The sequence below is a fragment of the Lissotriton vulgaris genome, chromosome 6, assembly GCF_964263255.1.
Source record: "Lissotriton vulgaris chromosome 6, aLisVul1.2, whole genome shotgun sequence".
Classification (NCBI taxonomy): domain Eukaryota; kingdom Metazoa; phylum Chordata; class Amphibia; order Caudata; family Salamandridae; genus Lissotriton; species Lissotriton vulgaris.
Window position 1 is genome coordinate 387401910 of NC_141694.1, and position 20862 is coordinate 387422771.

The 20862-nt window shown below is 40.1% G+C and overlaps 1 protein-coding gene across 2 annotated transcripts in view; it reads left to right on the forward strand.

Moving 5' to 3' along the window:
* Positions 1–20862, forward strand: part of DLGAP2 (DLG associated protein 2) — an 800561-nt gene that overhangs the window by 426738 nt on the left and 352961 nt on the right. For both annotated transcript variants that reach the window (XM_086926407.1, XM_086926408.1), the window contains one exon: positions 6004–6223. In XM_086926407.1, coding sequence (XP_086782533.1) covers positions 6004–6223 — 220 coding nt within the window. The remainder of the gene's footprint in view (positions 1–6003; positions 6224–20862) is intronic.

Genomic DNA, 20862 nt, shown 5'->3' on the forward strand with positions numbered 1-20862 from the left:
AATTCAAGTCAAAGTACAGCAAATCCCCTACTCAGAAAAAAAAAAGAATTAGATACAGTTTGGCAATGGGGCACTGATATTTAACATCCAAAATCTTAGTTCCTAAAACATTGCCTGCCCTCACAAGAGCCATTATCGATGGTGGATGGAGATCATGATGCACTAAGGCCCCCATGTCCTCCGACCCGTAAACTCCCAGACACATAAATGAACCCGCTCCCATGCATTCCTCACATCTGGTAGGAAAAGTAGGTTAATTTATTGCTGTCCAAGGCTTCCCACGATGCTAACTTCAGCAATGCAGTGTTTCTGCAGGCTCCTTGACTAGGCTTGTAACAGGCTGGGTGTGCTGTGCGAGATTGTGGCAATTGCCCAACTCTCAGGAGCTCCTGTTAGATCAGGTGAGCTGAGCAGGTGAATAATTTGCAAGCAAGCACTCACCTTGCTTGCAGTAGCATCTAAGTTAGCTGGATCTCTGCAAACGGTCGTTGTTGATACCTGGGTTTCATATACACTTTAATTAGGAATCAGGATGTCCAGTGTCCCAATGCTCCTTGTTCAGAACTTGCCTTTTGCTGCGGTACACATCGCCATCGCCATCATGTTTGTGTGTTCTTTAGATCAAGAGAGGGAATCAGCATGGAACTATATTGCTGTCAATTTTCAGCGCACATGAACTGAAATCAGTGCATAGAGAAGACAAGTGCCATTGCTCCTTTTCACAAACTACCATTCTTTGTGGCGCAAAACCTTGTCACCATCATTTTACACGTTCTTTAGTCTGAGAGAGTTGATCAGCATGGAACTTTCTTGCTGTCGAGGTTCTGCATATCTGAACCAAAGTCAAAAACAAGTTGCCAAATCTTAATTTGCCTTGGGTACATTTCAAAATAGGTTTTATGTGATCACAGAAAGCCCGATTCTGTGACTCGGACCACTCATGACCCTAAAAAAAGATTTGTACCTATGGCCCATGGTTTTTGTAGAACCAATCCAGAAGACTAGTGTTAATATCAATACTAAGATTTCATTCCATTGAAACTGCTTTTGCACTTGAAATCATCAAGCTGTCAAGCCACTTCAATACTGCAATACTGTCTGTCATGGGAGATTTGAAGAAGAATGAAAACATGGTCTATAAACTCAGCATCAATCTGGCATTAGAAAGTCTCCTTTGCCCACATTTTTTCTATTAAAGGCAATATACCTTTCTTGAAAACATTGAGCTGTAGGTTTACCATCATTGAGCCACAGGTTCAACAATTGGTGACTCAATCTGCATTTAACTTTGATACCTCCTAATGAGTATCACCTTTGTTGAACCCTAACTCCTTTCCACTTAATGATTAGCCTTCTGAGTCAGAGGTTTGACAATGTTAAGAACACAATGCAATTACCTATGAATCAATGTCATATCAACTGTTCACCACTTCGATGTAACACTGACTCAACAAGCATTGTCTGCCAGCTGGACCTACTGGAGGGTAATGCAAGCTACAATCACAGCAAGTCGGGCCAGTTGTCCCCTTATCGACTTACTCCAGAAAGTGGTCTTTTATAAATGATTACCCGAAGCCCCTGTGATCCCTGCTATACAAGCATGGATATTTCTACATTAATTTAAATCTTTGATATTCTTCTTTATCCCTTACCTTTGGCTTATTACTTCTGTTTATGGTGTAGCTTCACAGTGCAGCTTCAGCCAGATAATTATGTGACCAGAAAGAGTCTTTAGCTCGACCTACATGTTGGGAGCCAAGAGTAATTATGTAGGAAAAGTAGTTGTTGGTTGACTGGGATGTTAACCCTGGTAAAGCAACAGCCTCAGCCTCTGGCAGAGTAAAGCACAAAAGTGACTAAATTAACCCGTGCTTAAACCTCTTCTAGCTTGACACAAAAGCAGTCAGGCTTAACTTAAAGGCAATGTTTAAACTATTTATGCACCAGACAAGCAGCAATAAAGTAAAATCATAAAACAATAAAAAGGCCATGCCAGTTTTGAAAAATAGAGTAAATGTCCTTAAATTAGTTGACACCAAAGTGACATAAATCCAATCAGTGGAACCAGAGTTATGAATTTTTAATGTGTAAGGTCAGAACTAGTGACTGAAATATCAAAAACATTTGGTAGTGCAGGGTCAAAGTCGAAAAATATAGTTGATGGCAAAGTGGATTAGGACCGGTCAGTGCTTATCTTGAGACTCAGAAGACTGTTTGAAGAAAAATGGTCTGAGAAGTTAAAGTTCAGCAGGGCAAGGCTGCAGGTGGCATCCGAGGAGGAGGCTTCATTGTAAGGAAGACACAGAACAAAGTTGTAGTGATAATTTCTACATCTGGACTTAGTCTCTTTTTGGAAGTCGGAAAACTCCACCCGGATGAGGCAGGAGGCTGTAGTTTACGAGAGTTCTAAGGGACTGCTGAACAGGACTAGCTGTTGCAGAGAAGAATGTAGCTGGAACTACCACAAAGTCAAGGTGACTGGGTTGCTCCCAGCCTTCTTCTGGTTCTCAAAGCAGTTTTTAACGAAAAATATTTAAATGTTGGCTATCTGAGCACCTTTAGCATCACTACAAAGGGTCCGCTACTGGAGGGACACCACTTGGGGGGTGAGGACTCACTCAGGCTGGGTCCAGGTGCAGACTCAAGATTGTTGGAGACTTTTATGTCCATAAGGCTGTGATCAGGAGGCCAGCACACTAGCCCTTGGAGTGCTGGTTGTGCCAGGTTCAAGTGATCAAGCAAGGCTCAAGCAGTAGGGCAGGCTTCAGAGGGCTCAAGGCAGACTCTAGGCAAGCAGCAAAGTAGTCCTTCCAGGTGGAGCACCACAGTATTGTGAGGTGCACAGCAGGCATCAGCAGCACAGCAGCCAGTCTACTGAGAGTCCTTCCGCAGGTCCAGAAAGTTAACTGAAGAGTTGGTCAGATGATCCCTTCTTTTTTTTCACCTGGTGCTGTCTGTAAATTAGGAGACGTTTCCAGAACTTTCCCTTTGAAATGCTTCATGTTTTCTGACTACCCTGCCCTGGCTGCAAGCTGGCTGCATGAAGAATTCAGGTGTGGCAAGTCCTTAGTTTGAAGGTAGAGCACAGCTACTTAGTTGCAAGTGGGGGCTGTGCCTCGCTCCGCCACCCCCCAACTGGCCAGTAGATGGCTTTTTCCAGGCACATCAAATCACTCTATTGTGTGGCTATATGGGCAGAATAAAGAAAGTCCAACGGTCATCTACACCCATTCACGTGACCGAAGATAGGCTGCAGGCACCAAATAGTTTGGGCAGAAAAATGCCAACCCAAGAGGGTTACTTTGCCAAGTCGAATCAACAATTTAAAACTGCATTCAGGTGCAGTGATACACTTGGAATATGTTTTAAGGCGTTACCCAAGTGGGTGGCACAATAAGTGTTGCATACCCACAAGTAGAATTTAATTTACAAGCCCTGGGTATATGGTATGCCGCTCCGCAAAGGACTTATAAATAAACTAAATTTGCTTATCAGGTGTAACCCAATATTACCGGGTTTAAGGGAGACAGCATAAGCTTTTAGCATTGGTTAGCATTGGTAAAGTGCTCAGAGTCTTAGAGACAACAAGATTTAATTTCAGCAAAGTACAGAGGGTACAAGCAAATTGTTTGGGGGTGACTCTGCAAAGATGGCCAGGTCCAGTAACAAATTTTGATTGGGAAGAAGTTATGGGCTTTCACAAACAAAATACTTGCCCTCCATATATCTTTGATCATTGTGTTTATCCATCTTTCAGGGGCACTCAAATGACATTGCAATACTATTAAAGTGTCTTAGATAACTACAGGATGTATTTTATATTTCTCTAGCAGAACCACAGATGGGAGGAAGGCAGTCATTAACCTACATGGATTGTTAGGTTTGGCTTGACAGTGCAACGGTCACCTGACCTTTTATCCTGCACAAATATTATTCTACAGTTCTTTGCTTGCACACATGTTAATTCTGATGCTATTTACTTAAACCTGTTTGTGTTCTATATTTCATAATACAGTTGTTTTGGTTATGCTGTTGCACGGAACATGGCACTTTATTTCTTTGCTGATTGCTTTTTGCTGCTATGGCCTCGTGGTCATAGGGGAGCTTAGGGATTTGTGATTTCCTCTGTGGACTGGGCTGCGGGACATAATTGACAAGACAGTTTCAGACATTGTTAGCAGCAGTGTAGTTTAAGCCCAAATCTCTGAAAAGACTAGACCTTCCTGAGAAGGGGGCTATAGGTAGGAGAATGAGAAGGAATGTAGGAGGTTGCCCATTTGGAGGACATGGTCTAAAGTCTTTACTCCTCTCTGAAACCCTCGCATACCAGCAGTAGAATCTCAACAAAGAGCTTCGCCACAGTGGCGCTTAAGACACTGTGGGCCTCATTAGGATGGAGGATTTTCCCCATCCTCCGGGCCGGCGGAAGCCACCGCCAGCCCGGAGGATGCGGAAAATCCTCTGCGGACCCACCAAAGACCCGCGCCACATTAGGATGGCTGGTGGGTCCTGGTTTCCGTCCGCAGCTTTTCCACCGCGGTTGGCTTACAACTGCGGCGGAAAAGCACTAATATGGTGATGGTGTCTCTCAGAGACCGTCAGCCAGATTAGGATGGGCTCTGAAACATGCTTTTCCGCGGCGGCTTTTCCGCCGTGGAAAAGCATGTGTAACTTCACTGCGGGGACCTGTTGCGGGCCCCCTAGGTGGGTGGGGGGTGCACATGGGGGGTACCTATGGTACCCCCCTGCATTTGTATGCAGAAAGCGGCAGGCACCGCGAGGTGCCTGCCACTTTCTACATACAAATGCAATGCGTGCATTTTTAACATTGCTGCAGGTGCAGCTTGAAGCCGCACCCGCCGCAATGTTAAAAATAGAGGATGTGACTGCCAGGGTGGCGGTCACATCCTAATTGCACAGGAGGGAACTCCGCAGCCCATGCGGAGGTTCCCTCCTACTCTATGGTGGCGGACGGACTCGGGTCCGTCCGCCATTATAATGTGCCCCTATATTTGGAAAAGTGGAGGGCCAGAGTGTAACAATTAAAGTTTCATTTGGAACCTCATTTTCAAGGGGTTCTGCCATCGCAAATTATTTTTTTAGGAGACAGCTCCAGTCCCCCTTGCCCCCGCCGTCAATAAAGTTCTATCATTTGTCTGCAATTCGTGACAGTGAATGATTTATATGCAAATTGCAAAAATATTTCTGTGCCTCCCATTGAATTTCAATCCTAAGTACATGTATAGTGGGACATATCGTTCACATTTGTGCACCAGACTAAAACAGGAAATATTGTTCTCAGTTAGAGTCATAAAGCATAACATTTGGCAACAATAGAGCAAAATATTTTTTTTATTATTTTAGATCCATACTTACAAAAACATCTAAATCATTTGACAAGTAAAACAAAATAATGTTCTCTATTTCATATAACGTAAGCACCAAAAATGGTGCAAGAACCAAATACGAATGCAGCTACAAAAAGTGCATAATATAGTTGCTATTTAATTGCGGTGGTGCAAATTTTTAAGCCTTATTTAACATGTTTGTGCTAAACCAGACACCACATCATCCTTCTATTATTTCTGACTTGCTCTGATTTTAGGACTCGCTTTGCACCATTAACGAAAAACTAGCGCAAACAGTTAATGCGTTTGTTATTTATTGCATACCGAAGTAGTGGTTAACCCAAGTACATAAACTCAGTGAACAATTTCTAATCAACTTGCATGACCCACAAAGGGTAAAAAATAATCACAAATATCGTTTGCGCACTTTTTCACACTTTATGGCAACTTCGAATTGAGGTAGCTTAAGTAAGAAAACAAATATTGTTGGATGTCCAATCTTACATAAATGTTCTTTAAAATAATTTGTTATTTTAGGCTTAGTAATTTTCATATACTTTTGTGTTAATATGATTTCATACAGGTAATAGTGATTAACAGGCGACACCTGCTTTTGAGGATGACACTGTGGATAACCTGTATTTTTTTATTCCAGATGAGTGAAGCGGAGATCAATGGGCAGTACGAATCTGTGTGTGAATCGGTCTTCAGTGAAGTGGAATCTCAGGCAATGGATGCCCTGGACCTCCCCGGATGCTTCCGAACAAGAAGTCACAGTTACCTGAGGGCTATTCAGGCTGGGTACTCTCAAGACGATGACTGTATCCCCGCAATGACATCTTCCAATGTCACCTCAACCATCAGGTCAACCACAGGTAACATTCTGCTATACCTGACAGAAGCTATCTTCCAACTGTCTACATGAATACCTTGAGAAGGCACCATAGGTACTTTATAGATGCATCTGTGGACTCTGCATGTGACTGTGATTTGGGATAAAATACCCACAGCAATATATGATAAGGGCATCCCGAGTACCAGAAGAATTCCTGGCCATATAACAACATAAGACCCTAAGCCTAGTGTCTATGCACGATAATGGAACTCAGAGTAGACTTCTTTTGTATTTCGTATAATACATGGTTTTTGTTTCATCCACCTTCAGCATAGTCTTTTTAGCCATGAGCAATTTCCATATAACGATTTATTAGACCAAACTTTTAATGCTAAATCATTCACCTCAAATGTTATATCTAACAGTTGAATGAAGGTGGTAAGTATGAACTGGAGACATTTAGCATCTCTGCGAAACTGCAAAGAGAGTTTAAAAGAGTAAGCATAACATGCTGCAATTACCATGGTATAAGATGTTTTTTCTCCTAACCTTCCCCATTAAAAATGCTTTTTAGAAAGGGTTCTTAAAATGCCATGTGCAGCCGTGCTGATCATTTTAGATTGTGACCTCATATGCTTTAAATTACCTCTCATTCAGATTGGCAGATGGCAGCTGAATGTTCTCATAATGTTTTCGTTGCATTAATGCTCTGCCTGCCACTGCTTTGGTTTGTTTCAACTTTCTGTGACTTGGCTTCGAAGTGAAACTGATGATGAGCGATGCTTGTTTTCTCTAAGAGTTTGTGAGGGACGTGGTGTCAATGTAAGATACCCAAAAGCTCTATGTGTGGGAAGAGTTAGTTTTATTTCTCCTTGAATTCTATGCACAGATGGCGCTTGAATGGCCATGCATTGTGTACAATCGTCTCTCACAGCTTGAAAGAAAGCAACCACCAGTTGTCTGCCACCTCAATGACAGGGGCAATGTTATGGCACTGCATGCTTGTGACAGGGCCTAAAGGTAACCAAGGTGGGCACTGGGAAAAAACATGTAGATGAGAAAAATGTCAAATGTTTGAAAAGTAGGTGAACCAGTCAGAGAGGAAATTGCAGGTATAAGCTCGCAGAAACTGAGTTATGAAGAGTAAAACAATGACTGAGTTTCAAGTTTCAAGTTTTAAGGAGCAGCAGAATGCCTTTGGTGAATGAGATGAGAGCCCCAGACATATAAGATTTGAAGTGTAGACACAGTAGGGCTGATTCATAACGATATATATGGCTGTAAAAAAGTACTACAGGAGTACAACTTCAAATAAATACTCATATTATGAAAATGTACTGAAATGTACACCTCCCCGCTAGTAAAATTACAAAGAGGACACAGTTGCTTTTATTTGTACTAATAGTATATGAATATTCCCACTTCAATCCAATTTCAGATGTGCAGGGCAAATTCATGAAGACATGTAAGAATGCGTTAAGTAGTACTACAGGAATATTACTTCAGATACTTATAAATTCCTTTATGAATCCGCCCCAGTGTGTAAAATAAGTACCCTTTGAGATGGGTTTGTGGTAGGAAGCCAAGGGGCATAGGAACATCTTTTGTGGATGTTGTGGCCACTGCAAGAATTGAGATGAACTCTGTGTTGGACACACCACGCCATCTTCTGTATCTTTGCACATTAATGCACCGCTCCCAAATTTTAGGAGGAGTCAAACATCATCCATTGGAGGTAAGAGGAATACCATTAGGGATTAAGGCCATACAGGCTGAAGCACACACTCATTTAAATCATGCTTTGGACTGGTGGCCTGCAAAATGTTAGCTCAAATTTCGATGGAAGCTTGCACTGTGAAGTGATTTTTTATAGTAGTTTATCCATTGAAGACTGTCAGTCAAACCACAATTAGCTAGAAAGTTCTATTTCTGCAAGTATAAACGTGATGCATCAAAGCCCTGTATAGTACTGAGATGGGTAGTAATGTGTTCCCATAAACCAATCCATGATCTCTTTTTTCTTTCACAATACCAACATTGATTAACTAGTGTTTATGCTAAAGTAGGATTTAATTTAAGCTCTAATCTAATATACATTTACACATGTGAATCAACAAAATGATAATGTGTAAGAAAGATAGCTTGGACAACCCTTAGGTTGGGTATTGTTTAATCTGTGTAGGAGTTACACTGATTTAATAATTAGGTCATGCATGAAGATAGATTTAGCTGTCTTTGGTTGAAAACACGTTTTCTTGAGTTTATCCCACACCTAGAGCAGTGCTTCTATAGATTGCTTCAGAGTGGATGATATGGATGAGACGTGTCCTGCAACTGCTGTACTTAGGAGTGTGAGTGCAGAAATTGTGACTACATTTCCATGAGTAACATCACTTTAAAACTTATTTAGAGAACCTGGAATTTCCACACCTTCCTAAGTCGATGACTCTTTGCCACTGTATTACAATGGAGCATCACCCACAATAGACATCAATATTTCCATTTTATATTCAGTCAATAAGGTGAAGTTTGGTGAAGTTTCAAAAGTTTATTTTCTCTTTAAGAGATTAGTCGTTTTTTATCTTTTTTATTCCTATTAGTCAAATAGGTGTGATTACAGAAAGGATTTAAAATAAGTTTGTTAGAACAAGCATAGAAAGCATAGCAGATAACAGTGTGTTCTATTCAGAATGTAGTCCCTATTCCAATTAAAAAGGACCTATATTAACGGGAACCCATGAAGAGTTCCTTTTGGAAACGAGCAAGTAAAATCTGGAGTAAAGTCAGATAACTAATAATGGTAGAACTCCCCATAAAAGGTAGTTTCGGAAACTCAGCCAAGTTCTCCAAACAGATGCAGTAGCAACCGTTAAGACAGGTAGAAGGAAAGAACAACAGCAGCAGCTATGATTGACATCAGGATAGAAAGTCTTCTCACTTAGTGCAAGGATAATCGAAGAAATTCACCATTAGCACTAGCTTATGGTAATTCAAGACAGCACCATAAAGTGCTAAGGGGCAGGTTAGGAGTGCATAGAATGCCTCTACTCTCTAGCTAGGAACATGTACTATATAGAAAAGACCCTAAACATGTTGCAAAAACAGGGGAATTTGTCATCAACATCCAATGAAGGAAGATATTCCGATGGTCCATCGTCTTTGTCCTTGATTTCCATGGTGAAATTCCTTGTCAATATCAAGTTACTCAGATATGGATACAGCTTATTACATACTTTCATGAGAACCTTTTTGCAAGCCTACTCTATTAGCTGCTTGGTGTTCCATCATGGACAATGAGCTGTTCTATGGAATGAAACAGTTAAATCTGCTATGTACTGGTTAGATCATGAAATTTAAGCTGCAGTAAGCATTTTCTTTCATTAATATGCTTGTTCATTATGAATAAATTACCGAGGAAACAATATAAATACTGTGAAATCATATGGTATGAGGAAAAGAGAAACACAATTTTCAGGAAGCAGCACATTTCACAAAGTGGTCAGGTTCTGCAGTTCAGTAGTTTACAGTCTTTTGCAAAAAGCATTTATATTCTTTAAAAAAAAATCGAGAAAAATAAAAGAATAGTGTGACATAGCAGTGTGAAAACCATAGAAATAGAGCTTTCTGTAGAAATAAGCAGCATTTTCAGTTTTGCATGTTTAATAAAGGCACATTTTCCTAACGTCTAATTTATTGCACATTTTTATGTTAATGTTAATGCACATCTCTATATCATTATGTGGAACATTTTTCAGAAAAGTTTTCACCTTCCTGAGCTGACTGGTTGTGTATTTGTCATTTAGCACTCCAATGGAGCACATCTACTTATCTTGCTCTCTTCGGTGTCTGCTTATCTCTTATTCTCCCTGCCTTCCCCACCACGCACCCTCTTTATCATTGCTAACTTCTTGCTCTACCCATTTTTATTTATTTTACATTTATTTTGTTGCTAGGAGTGTTGTTGCCCCAACAAGTATGTGCTAAAAAAAAGTAAAAGTTTGCAGCAGCACCAATGCAAACAAGCATTGACTAACTAATAGGTTGACACTCACCTTCTAACAGTGAAAACTGAACAACACACTGGTAGCTGGTTCCTTCTTGATTGGGATTAACTAATAATGTGAGTCCTCTAAGACTCTCCCACTGTGATGACAGGAATAATATGCCCCAGGCAAATTAGGCAAAGCATCTAACCTAGGTACAATATCTAGCCATTTTATCATTGGGTGCACTCATTGGGAAAATCAGACATTGAGACCTAGGCGAAAAGTCTACAATAAAATATATTTCCATCTTTTTTTTTCCTCATTCTGCAATAGTATGTATAAGGAGTTTTCAGGGACCCGCTTCTCTGTTTTCTGTTCCTTCACTACCCTTTTTTTTTTTTGTATTTGATCCGAGGGTAGAAAGTGGTTTCAGGGAGTCTCCTTGTGTGGGTTTTCAGAGCGGGGTCCCCTTATTTCCATAACACCTTCAACAAATCTTTCCATTCTGGGGGAGCTGACCACCCTGGTCGCTCTCACAAGCACTTTGCGTGTATATGTATTACCATTGCATAATCATTGGATATGTGTAGACGCTTGCATGATTGTGTAATTAGACAACAGCTTTTGGTTTGAAAACTGAGAATCCTCCCATATCTCCCAGTAGTTGAACTTCCTGCTGGGTTTTCCATTTCTGTCCATTTTATTTACTCTGTTTATGGAGGCAACCCATTCCAAGAGTGTGGGGGGAACCGGTCTTATCCACTTAATACAAAGTTCCCTCCGTGCTAGCAAAATCAGCATGAACAAGAGATTCTCTTCTTTTTTTGTTAAGATTGTTGACCCTTCCTGCCTATTAACCCCAAAAATAACAAGATCCATACTTACATTTGTTGTTCTTCTTAATACCGTATCTATGATTTTACTCACTTCCTACCAGAAGACGTCAAGCTAGGGGCACTTCCAAAACATATGTATATAGTCTGCTCTCGGTACACCACATTTGGGACAAGATTTTGTATTTGACCCACCAAATTTAAATAGCCGCTTCGGTGTCCAGTAGGCTCTGTGGGTGGTAAAGAGATGATTTCTCCTTAAGGCAGCAGATTTCACAATTGACCAGCATTTGCTCATAGATACTTGCCACAGATTCTGGAGATCCAGCGAAGGCAGATCTTTCCTCCAGGTCGCCTCTGAAATCAGGAAGTCTTCCTCTCCAGCTACAATAAGGGCCCAATACCAGCACCCTATTTCTTTTTTCTTCGGGGGTTCTTTATCATAGTTGTTTCTATGGTCTTATATCCACTCTTTTTCTCCTTCAAAGTTTTTGCCCAACTGGAGAGCTGATAGTATTTGAATTTTGCAAGGGACGCATTTGTCTTTGTAGACAGAGTTTCCCAGTCCACTATGGTATTCTCAACCAATAATTGTCCCCATACCTGGAAACCTGCTGTTTTCAAAGGGCTTGCCAATTTATCTTTAAGGCATTCAGGGGTTCCTGGTGAGTCCCATATTGGAGCGAACTCACTATAATGTGGTATATTTAGGGTGCTTCTTATCTGATACCATAGTTTTACTGCTGACCTCAGAGTCTTTAGTTTCACTTTTTTAAAGTACTTTGGATGACCGAACTTGTACAGGAAATGTCCAGTCTTTCCAGCTATAGCTTTAAGGTATTCCGGGTACTGATCATAGTTTTTAAGCAGAATCCTCATGTGTTTAAATTGGAAGGCCCTATAGTATTCCAGTAGATCTGGGCTTGCAATTTCTCCTTGTGCTTTTCCTCTTCTTAATTTCCCCAGGCTATTCGTGTGCTTTTTGACGCCCAAATGAAGCTTGCGAGTTCTCCTTGTATTTTCTTCAGGGTTTCCCATTTATATTCTAATGGGATTGCACTAAATATAAACGTAAATTTGGGTAAGATAGACATTTTGATTATGTTGGATCTACCGAGAAAGGTCAGAGGGAGGCCTCCCCATGCTTTTAACAGTTTTCTCACTTCCGCTGTAATCCTATCCAGGTTTATCTTAGTTATTTTATCCAGATTCTTAATCAGATCTATTCCTAGATATCTAATTTTCTCCCTGGTGTAACTATTGTTTACCTGGGTGTTCCAGCTCATAATCTCTGTTTTAGATTGGTTGGTTTGATAACCGGATACCCTCCCAAATTTGGCTAAGGTATCTTCTATTTCACTGATAGAACCTTCATAGTTGTCAGTGAAGATCATCCGGTCGTCTGCATACAGCGCTATTTTTTTTACCCATCCATGATGTTTAAAAGAAGGTATGTCGGGATGAGATCTGAGCCTGCTTGCCAGAGGCTCAATATATAAATTAAAAAGAAGCGGGGATAAGGGACAACCCTGTCGTGTCCCTCTGTTGATATGTATATTCTATGTCAGATTCCCAATTATTAGGACCTTGGGTTTTGGGGCTCTATAGAGTTCTTTGACCGCTCCCTGGAATTTGTCTCCTAAATTATATTTTTTTAGTGCCTCATTCAGGAATGCCCAGTTCACCCTGTCAAAGGCTTTAGCCGCGTCCAGGGTGATTATAGTCTGAGGTTTTTTTCAGTTACTGCTATATCTATAGACCCAATAAGCTCCTGTGGTAGGTCATGCAGTTGCCTGCCCTTTACAAACCCTTTTTGATCTTCCTTTATCAAGTTTCCTGCTATTATCCCTAGCCTTTTTGCCAAAATTTGTGTGAAGATTTTATAATCACAATTAAGTAGGCTAATAGGGCGGTAGGACTCACATTTTGCTGGGATTTTCCCAGGTTTTAACAAAATGCCTATCGTTGCGTCATTCCAAGAGTCTGGGAGTTTCCCCTTCTCTAGGTAGATTGTGTTCAACAGGTTTGTAAGCGGGGGAGCCAGGACCTCACTAAGTTTGATGTATAATTCATATTTCCATCTTATAAGCATAGACATATTATACAAGACATCATATGTCCCTGAGCCAACTGCATTTTACTGAATAGCTCACAGATTCAGTTCACAACTGCACTTGTCCTCTCTAAAGTAAAGGAGCAAGTGTCAGAAAATATGACCTGGTAGGTTTAATAAAAAATCAATCTCTTTGCTTGTCTGAGTCTCCTAATGTAGAGGTAAACATAATGTGCAGGCTTGTACGGAGTGTATTTAGTTCATTTATATACCTCTAGAAAAAAAAGCTTGAGTTAGAGTGCTGTATTCCCCAACCCTCGTTTTCTTTCATTACAGAAAATGCCTGGTATTGATTAGGTGTCTCTTTGCTAAATTATGTGGTTTTAAAAATGGCTGACCATCATTTCACACATGGCTTCTTTTTCATTTTAGGAATGATTAATGTTATTGATTTTCCTGTCTAGATATGTAATCACTTTGATATGTCAGATTAATGTTAACAGTAGTACTTCAAAAGGGCAAGACCTAAATGACTAGAATGCATGTTGTGTTTGTTCAAAGCTTCACTGTGACAGTTTGATATGAAGATATGCAAATGAGAAAAGTTGCAAAGAAAATAATTTAATTAAGCTTTGTATTTTTAGCTTTAGAATACTGCGTATGACTCAAGAACAACTGATAGAATGAGTTTAGCTTTATAGTTCTGTTCCACCTGAAGCCATGAATGAGCTCATAAGGATAAGAAAGGCTTACTGTTTCATGCATTTCAAATTGACAGTTAAAACACATATCTAGAGTGGAGTAGTCTACCCTCACTAAATAGCTATTGCACATATGGTCTTCCCTTGTAAGAAAATTGATTAGAGGGTCAATAGCTGAGACTGTACCATGCATGATCAGCTGGAGATGCTGTTTTTCTTTTTTGCACAAAGTGTCTAAAGTTCAATTATAACTAGGAATTTCTCCAAATGAATACATGAAATTTAGACAGAACAAAGATAAATCTACATGGGTAGATTTAGTAGCAGTAATACATTTATACTTTTACGTAACTTTATTACTTTGGGCTTCTTACAAAATAGGAGTGTAAAATTACTCAAAAGTGTAGACTTACATGTACCCACCCCCTGAAACAAAGGGTGGAGTCAAAGTAGAACATGTATAGTTGCTACTTCAAAAAATGAGCAGTAGTTAGCCCAGAATCCCAAATGGGTAACCACTTATGCTGCGACACCCTCTCATAGAAAAGAACTTAAAATAAAACCGTACAGGAAATTATATTAAATTAAATAATTTAAAATAGTAAAAAAAAACACAATCTTAATGTAATGTAAACAACTATCTAAAAATAAAATATTTTAATTGTATTGTAACATATCACTTTTTTGCATTAATAAATAATGTACCTTTAAATGAAATTAAAATGTAACTACATTAATTTCAAGTAATTCTATATATCACTTTTGATCATTATTAATACACAATGAAAAATATATTTGTTTTACACTTTGTTGAGACTCCGCAGTCTGGGTGGAGAGTGTTTGCGTTGTGGGCAGGAATGTTTTTGAGCAGTAAGGGACACCATCCTGCACAAAAACAGCACAATCCATGGAAGCTTTTTCATCTTTTGCAGCACACATAGAAAGAGAAAACATTGAGGAGAAATAAAGATATTTCGCCTCATTACACCTCCCCTGGGAAGACTCACTGTTTTGAAGCATTCCCAGCGTTACAGATCCTTGTAAATCTGGGAATGTGTCTAAACCCATGGGTGTTGCGTGGAAAAACCCACCGCAACGCCCATGGAATGCTCTCCTGATGCAGTGTAAGTCAGCACTCAACTTGCGCTGTGCTGCTTTACACTATATCTACGAGGCCATGAAAAGCAACACAAAGTGGCTTAGAGTGGTCTCATAAATATGAGTCTGGACTCTGTGCCACTGGAAGACATTAAACAGTGATGCATCTGCGGCATAAGGAGCTTGTAAATAATCCCCACAATTTTGTGAATAGCATTTTGTAGTATGTTTGTAGTATTACTGCACTACTACAAAATCCAATGCAAAATCTACTACAAAACACTGTTTGGTAATGTGCCCCAAAAAGAGGAAATGCTTGGTCACTGTTTCTAACAATTTCTGTTTAAAAAGTCATGCATTATTCCCAGAGAAATTCCAGGCTATATGATTGAACATTTAGACATTTTGCACACAAAAAAACAGTCGCTCATACGATCATGATACAGCCCAGGTGTGATACAATAAATTACTTTTTTGACAATGCATGGTTTCCCATTATGTGGTTTCCAGTCGACTAGATAAAGCCTTGATCTTCCTGCGTCCAGAATCTTTATTTTCAGAGAATACAATGGTAATAATCAAAGACCAATACCACATTATTGTAAATGTTTAAGAATTTACACTTTATGTTGTGCGCCTTAATACAAAAATGAGTGCTTGTGCTGTTGAAATGCCCTGCAGTGAACAATGTTTCTTTGTTCAGTGCACACCATCTTTAAGAAACTTTTTTGAAAACGAGTGTATCAGGTATAGTTTTTGAAGTTCTCCAATCAGATTTACACTTTCATCTAATAAAGTGTCAGCAAAATTAAAATAGTGTACATCTGGGAAGAGTATTATGATCTCTCCACCCATGTGCCTTTGCCAATTCTATATTCATTATAATTTTGTTGAAGGTTAAATCGTGGGCCGTGAGTGTAGCATTGCTAGATAACGTCCACTTTCATGATGCGCTATCAGAGACAGCTAAATAGCAAGGACCCTCAATAAAACAAATGGCACTGACACCAATTAGTGTCTTATTCCTCCCACGATTGCCTCAAACCCACTCAGATTGCCACACTGCCTGGGTGTACCTGAATAATATAGTCACTTTTACATACATATTCTTTCTTTCCACCATTAGCAGACTGACACAACTGTATGCATGTTGTCCAAATAATGTGTGTTATTTAGAGCATCTTAAGCCAAATAAACGGTCATATGGCAGCCAAGGGATGATGGTAGTCCAAAGAAGACTTTCAGTTGTTTGATGAGAACTGGCACTTTTATCGGAAAATTGATGTTTCTGAGGATTGTGCTCCTCACACCAATACAATAATTATTAAGGACCCTCTTAAAAATGGTCCAAAATCATTCTCGAGGTGATTTATTTAGTTCATCCGAAAATGCGTTTTATGATCACATGGTTCACTAGGAACTTGTTTTCCATATTCCAGGAACAACAAAGGAAGCTCAGAAATACTGTAAATTCAGGGCCCAAAGCTTGGTTCTAGATAGCACAGTGGCAATGGCTGGTGGTCTTACAATGCCAAAGCCTACCTGGGCTCAGAGACCTTCCCCATCACATCTCCTATTTTTCTGAGCAGTGATCTATGCCACTGTGATGGAGAGATCTGGACACATAGGTATACATTTTTGTAGTAACTGTACGATGGACACTAGGAGTAGATGGAAAATGAAGACTACTTTATACAAACTGTACAAACTGGTGGGGGTTAGGGAAATATAGGCAGGAATTTACAGACTTTGGTATACGGAACACACACATACAAAAAGTGAAAAAGTTGCAATTCATAAAATCCACTTCAAAGGTTATTAAAGTCCTAAAAGGTGTCAAAACAGGTGAAATGTACTGGAGTCCAGCCAGTGGTGGCCCGTGCAGGTAAGTGCGGCGAGGAGGGGCAAGGGTGGGGGCGGAAGTGACCATCATTTTGTCACTTTCAGCCCCCACCTCACCATTGAGTCCAGCCTTGGTGTAATGGGCGGGACAATCAGCCCTCTGCTGTCTTTTTCATTTGTTCATTTTGTGTAGCTCTAGCAATATTTAAACTCAACAGTACTCAGAGAGACAATAGAGCTGAAAATCTATAGTGCATAGATGAATACGTAAGAAATTATTCCATAGTAGAATTCACATCTCTGTGTAGTATAATCTCAAGCAGCAAGGAGTATATTCTCATGCATAGCCCCTGGACTGATTACAACTGAACAACTTCTAGAATACTCCTAAAAGCTTTATTAAACACATTAGATAACTAACGATAGCTCACATGAAAAAGTTACTATGCACATGAAAGAAGGTAGAAACAGTAACGTATAGAGAAATAGTGCACTTTATACATCTTTAAATTTTGAAACATCAAGGACCATATGTATGAGAAAGTGGCGGTGTGAGCCGTTAGCCATCTTGGCTTAACGCCTCAATCTGCCACTTCTGAAATGCAGAAATGCAAGGCTGCACCATATTTACAACTATATGTAGAAGTGGGCGGAATTTGCGGAATCGCATTATGGAAATCTCCGCAAAATGGTAAAAAATCTTTGCGAACAGAAATTACGCAAACATGCGGAATTGCTTGTTCGCGATGCTTTTTTACTGTTCGCATCGCTGTTTGCGTGCTCGGGGGGAAATTTCTCACAAACACACATTTGAGAACGCGAACAAGCAAAAAATTTCGCAAAGTCACGGAACACAGAATTTTGGCCAATTTTGCGTTCTCCGCAGAACACGAAATTACCCAAATTCCGTGAGCGGAACGGAATTTACCGCCCAGGCATAACTATATGGTGCAGCCTTGCGTTTCCCCCTGCGCTGGAGCTACAGTTAGCAGTGTAGTGGCAACGCAGGCTCCCTTGCACCATAGTGCATGGGTGTCTGCATGCAGGGGCGGATTTTTTATGTGCAGGAAGGTGTCCCTTCCTGCACAAAAACAATTATGAAATGCCATTTTGTCAATTTTATGTGTGCTGCTTTATGCAGCACAAATGAAAGTCACAAAATGGCATTTTTATTTTACAGATTGTTTATGTACAAGAAGGGGGACCTATCTACACATAAACAATCCATGGAAGTTTGCTTTTTCCATGTGTGCTGCACACTTCAGCACACATGGAAAAAGCAAAAACGAGGAGAAATTATGCATTTCTCCTCATTTCGCCAAGTTAAGACCAGGTTTTCCCTTGTCTTAATGTTGACGCTGCCTCCTATGTACTCTGTCCTTGTACATAAGGGTAAGTGTCAAAATCAATGGGTGTTGCAGTGGAACGTCCACCGCAACACCCACTGCCCACCCCTTTTGCACTGACGATAGCCTGAAAGGGGGCCTTATTTAGAAGGCAGCGTTAAGTCACGTAACATGGCATTGTGGTGGCGATAGGGGCTTGTGCATATGTCCCCAAGTGTCTACTAATGAAATTAAATGCACATCATTTTACAATTACATGTTTGGAAATTAATCCTTTAAAAGATCTCTTAAGTTGTGAACAATACTGTCACAGACATCATATAATAGATTTTGCATGACAATCATATTTCACCAGTACCTTGAAACCTTGGCTTAAAAAGACTTACGTTACCTTTATTTTAGCTTGAGAGGTGTCACATAGACTTCAAGAACATGTTACGTAGCTTTTGTTTTCAGCATCAGCCGAAAACAACTGAGCATCTATTTTGAAGCTGCCCAGTTTTTAAAGACTTACCGTGAAGATATATATACCCTATTTTTCAAACTGCTGGTAGATTGTCGTTTGTTTTTTGTTGTTAAAATATGTTTGTTTTATTGATCGAGCAGGGAAATTGGCGATATGGTGAAATGTAAGCAGCTAGCTTGGACTATTTTGAAACATTCAGTTTAAAAACACATGTGAAATGAAAATTGGTATTTATTTGTCACTATGTAATTATCACCGAAGTCATGATTATGATGTTTTTGAAGATCGGACCTTTCCATCATGTTTGATATGTACTTGATTTTATTTTCTTTCTGGGAAAATATGGATATATTAGCATTGATTTTAAATATTTTTTTCTTAGTTTTCAACAAAATAAAAAATAGTATCAGTTCAATAATAGAATTAAATCGTACAGTACTTGTATAGCGTGGCTAATCACCCGTGAGGGTATCAGGGCGTTGACTGGATACTCTCATCTCAATGGCATAGTTCATCTACATACATAAGCTGAGTGGCATTCGTATACAGTTTTAATGGATACTATGTTGAGTCTAGCATGCACATTTTAAGGGGTATATATTGTATTTGTATTATTCATACAATACAAAGACTAAGTTCAAATAACATACAAATAGTAAAAACAATCACAGATGGTATGCCCACGTCATTGGAAAATATTTGGTACTAAGGTCAGGTAATAAAAAAAACTTGGAAACTGATAGTTGGAGATTACACATTTTCAGAGGCAAATTCATGAAAAACGTGCAAATCAGAATGAAAATCACGACTTGAGTTATCAATTGTGGCCGTTATTTATGAATTGCACTCTAATAACAGTAGCTAAAATAGAAGCTTAAATGCATTGCTGCAAAATATGTTGGCGCTTAGGACACACATTTTGCCCACTGCAGTGACATTGCATTAACAGTTCGGCGGGGACCACCTATACTCTAATGGTAAACAGTAATGTAAAACATGTAATCAAGCCCCCGAGAAGCATGCACACATCACTTAACTCATCCCCATCCAGTTCAGTGACCTGAGTGAACTGCTTATAATGGAACATCCATCAATTAACCTACCGTTAGCAGGGCTTGGTTTACCCTCAAGTGAAATGTTAGTATTTATTGTCTGATTAAATGTGAATAGTATGTGAATGCACTTTTTTTTAAACATTAAAACTTTAGGTCAGTGAAGGCAACATAGGACATGCCTCAAGTGCGTTTACTCAGTGTTGTTTCAGATGTTGTACCCAAGAGGCATGCTTTAATAGAACTTAGTTTAAAACAATTGTTAGAAATGGTGGAGTTTAGTTGGCAGAGATAGGTACCTTTGCCCAACTAGGGACCCTTGCTTCTAGTCATTGTAAGGGGGACATACATTTCTAAAATAAACCCTGCTCACCCCCTTGGTAGCTTGGCACGAGCACACAGACTTTTCTCAGAGGCTGTGTGTAAGGCATTTGTGAACAAATACAGTAATACAGTGAAAATACTACCAATGGACACCACACCAGTTTAGAAGACTAAGTAATCTTTATCTAAACCAAACAACACCAAAATGACAAAAATCCACAATACAGTTATAAAAGTATGACTTTCAATTGGTGGAAATAGTTAAGTTCAAAGCAAATTGCAGAGGCAACACTTTCACACAAAGTACCTTGGGTGTGTCGGTTTCTTAAACTCAGGGAATGTGATGCGCCAGTTCCTTACCGGAGAGGAGGTGATGTGTTGGTTTCTTGCTGCGTGGGGAGGTGATGCAACGGTTTCTTACTGCGTCGCCCTTGACAAACCTCAAGCCTCGATGCGATGATCTGGGATGATGCGTGGGTTCTTGCAGCCGTACAGCAGGACCGGTGCACTTCATACGGCGCAAAGTGATTTCTCGAGCCGCGCACAGGTGCTGCAATGGTTTCTTCAGCGATGCATCGGAAACAGGTGCTGATGCATCATGCTTCTTGTTGTGGTGTTGCTTTTCCAGCTCCCAACCGCCAGAACAACGTCCAGAGGCCCAGAACAGCTACAGGCACCTTTGGCAGGTCAGAACTCCCAGCAAGGAAGTTCAGTTGAGCTGAGGGTGAAGTCTTTGTGTCCCTGAGACTTCAGAACAGGAGGCAAGCTCTTCTTCAATCCCTTGTAGATCTTCCTCAAGCAGGGGACACAGCAAACAGCAAAGTCCTTTTTCCCTTTCCTTGGCTCAAACTACCTACTGCAGGCCAACCCCAGACAGCAAACAGCATAGGGGCAGTATTCCTCCTCAGTTTCTCCAGCTCTGCTCCTCTACAACGGTTCCTCTTGAATTCCCAGAATGGATCTAAAAGTCTGGTGTCT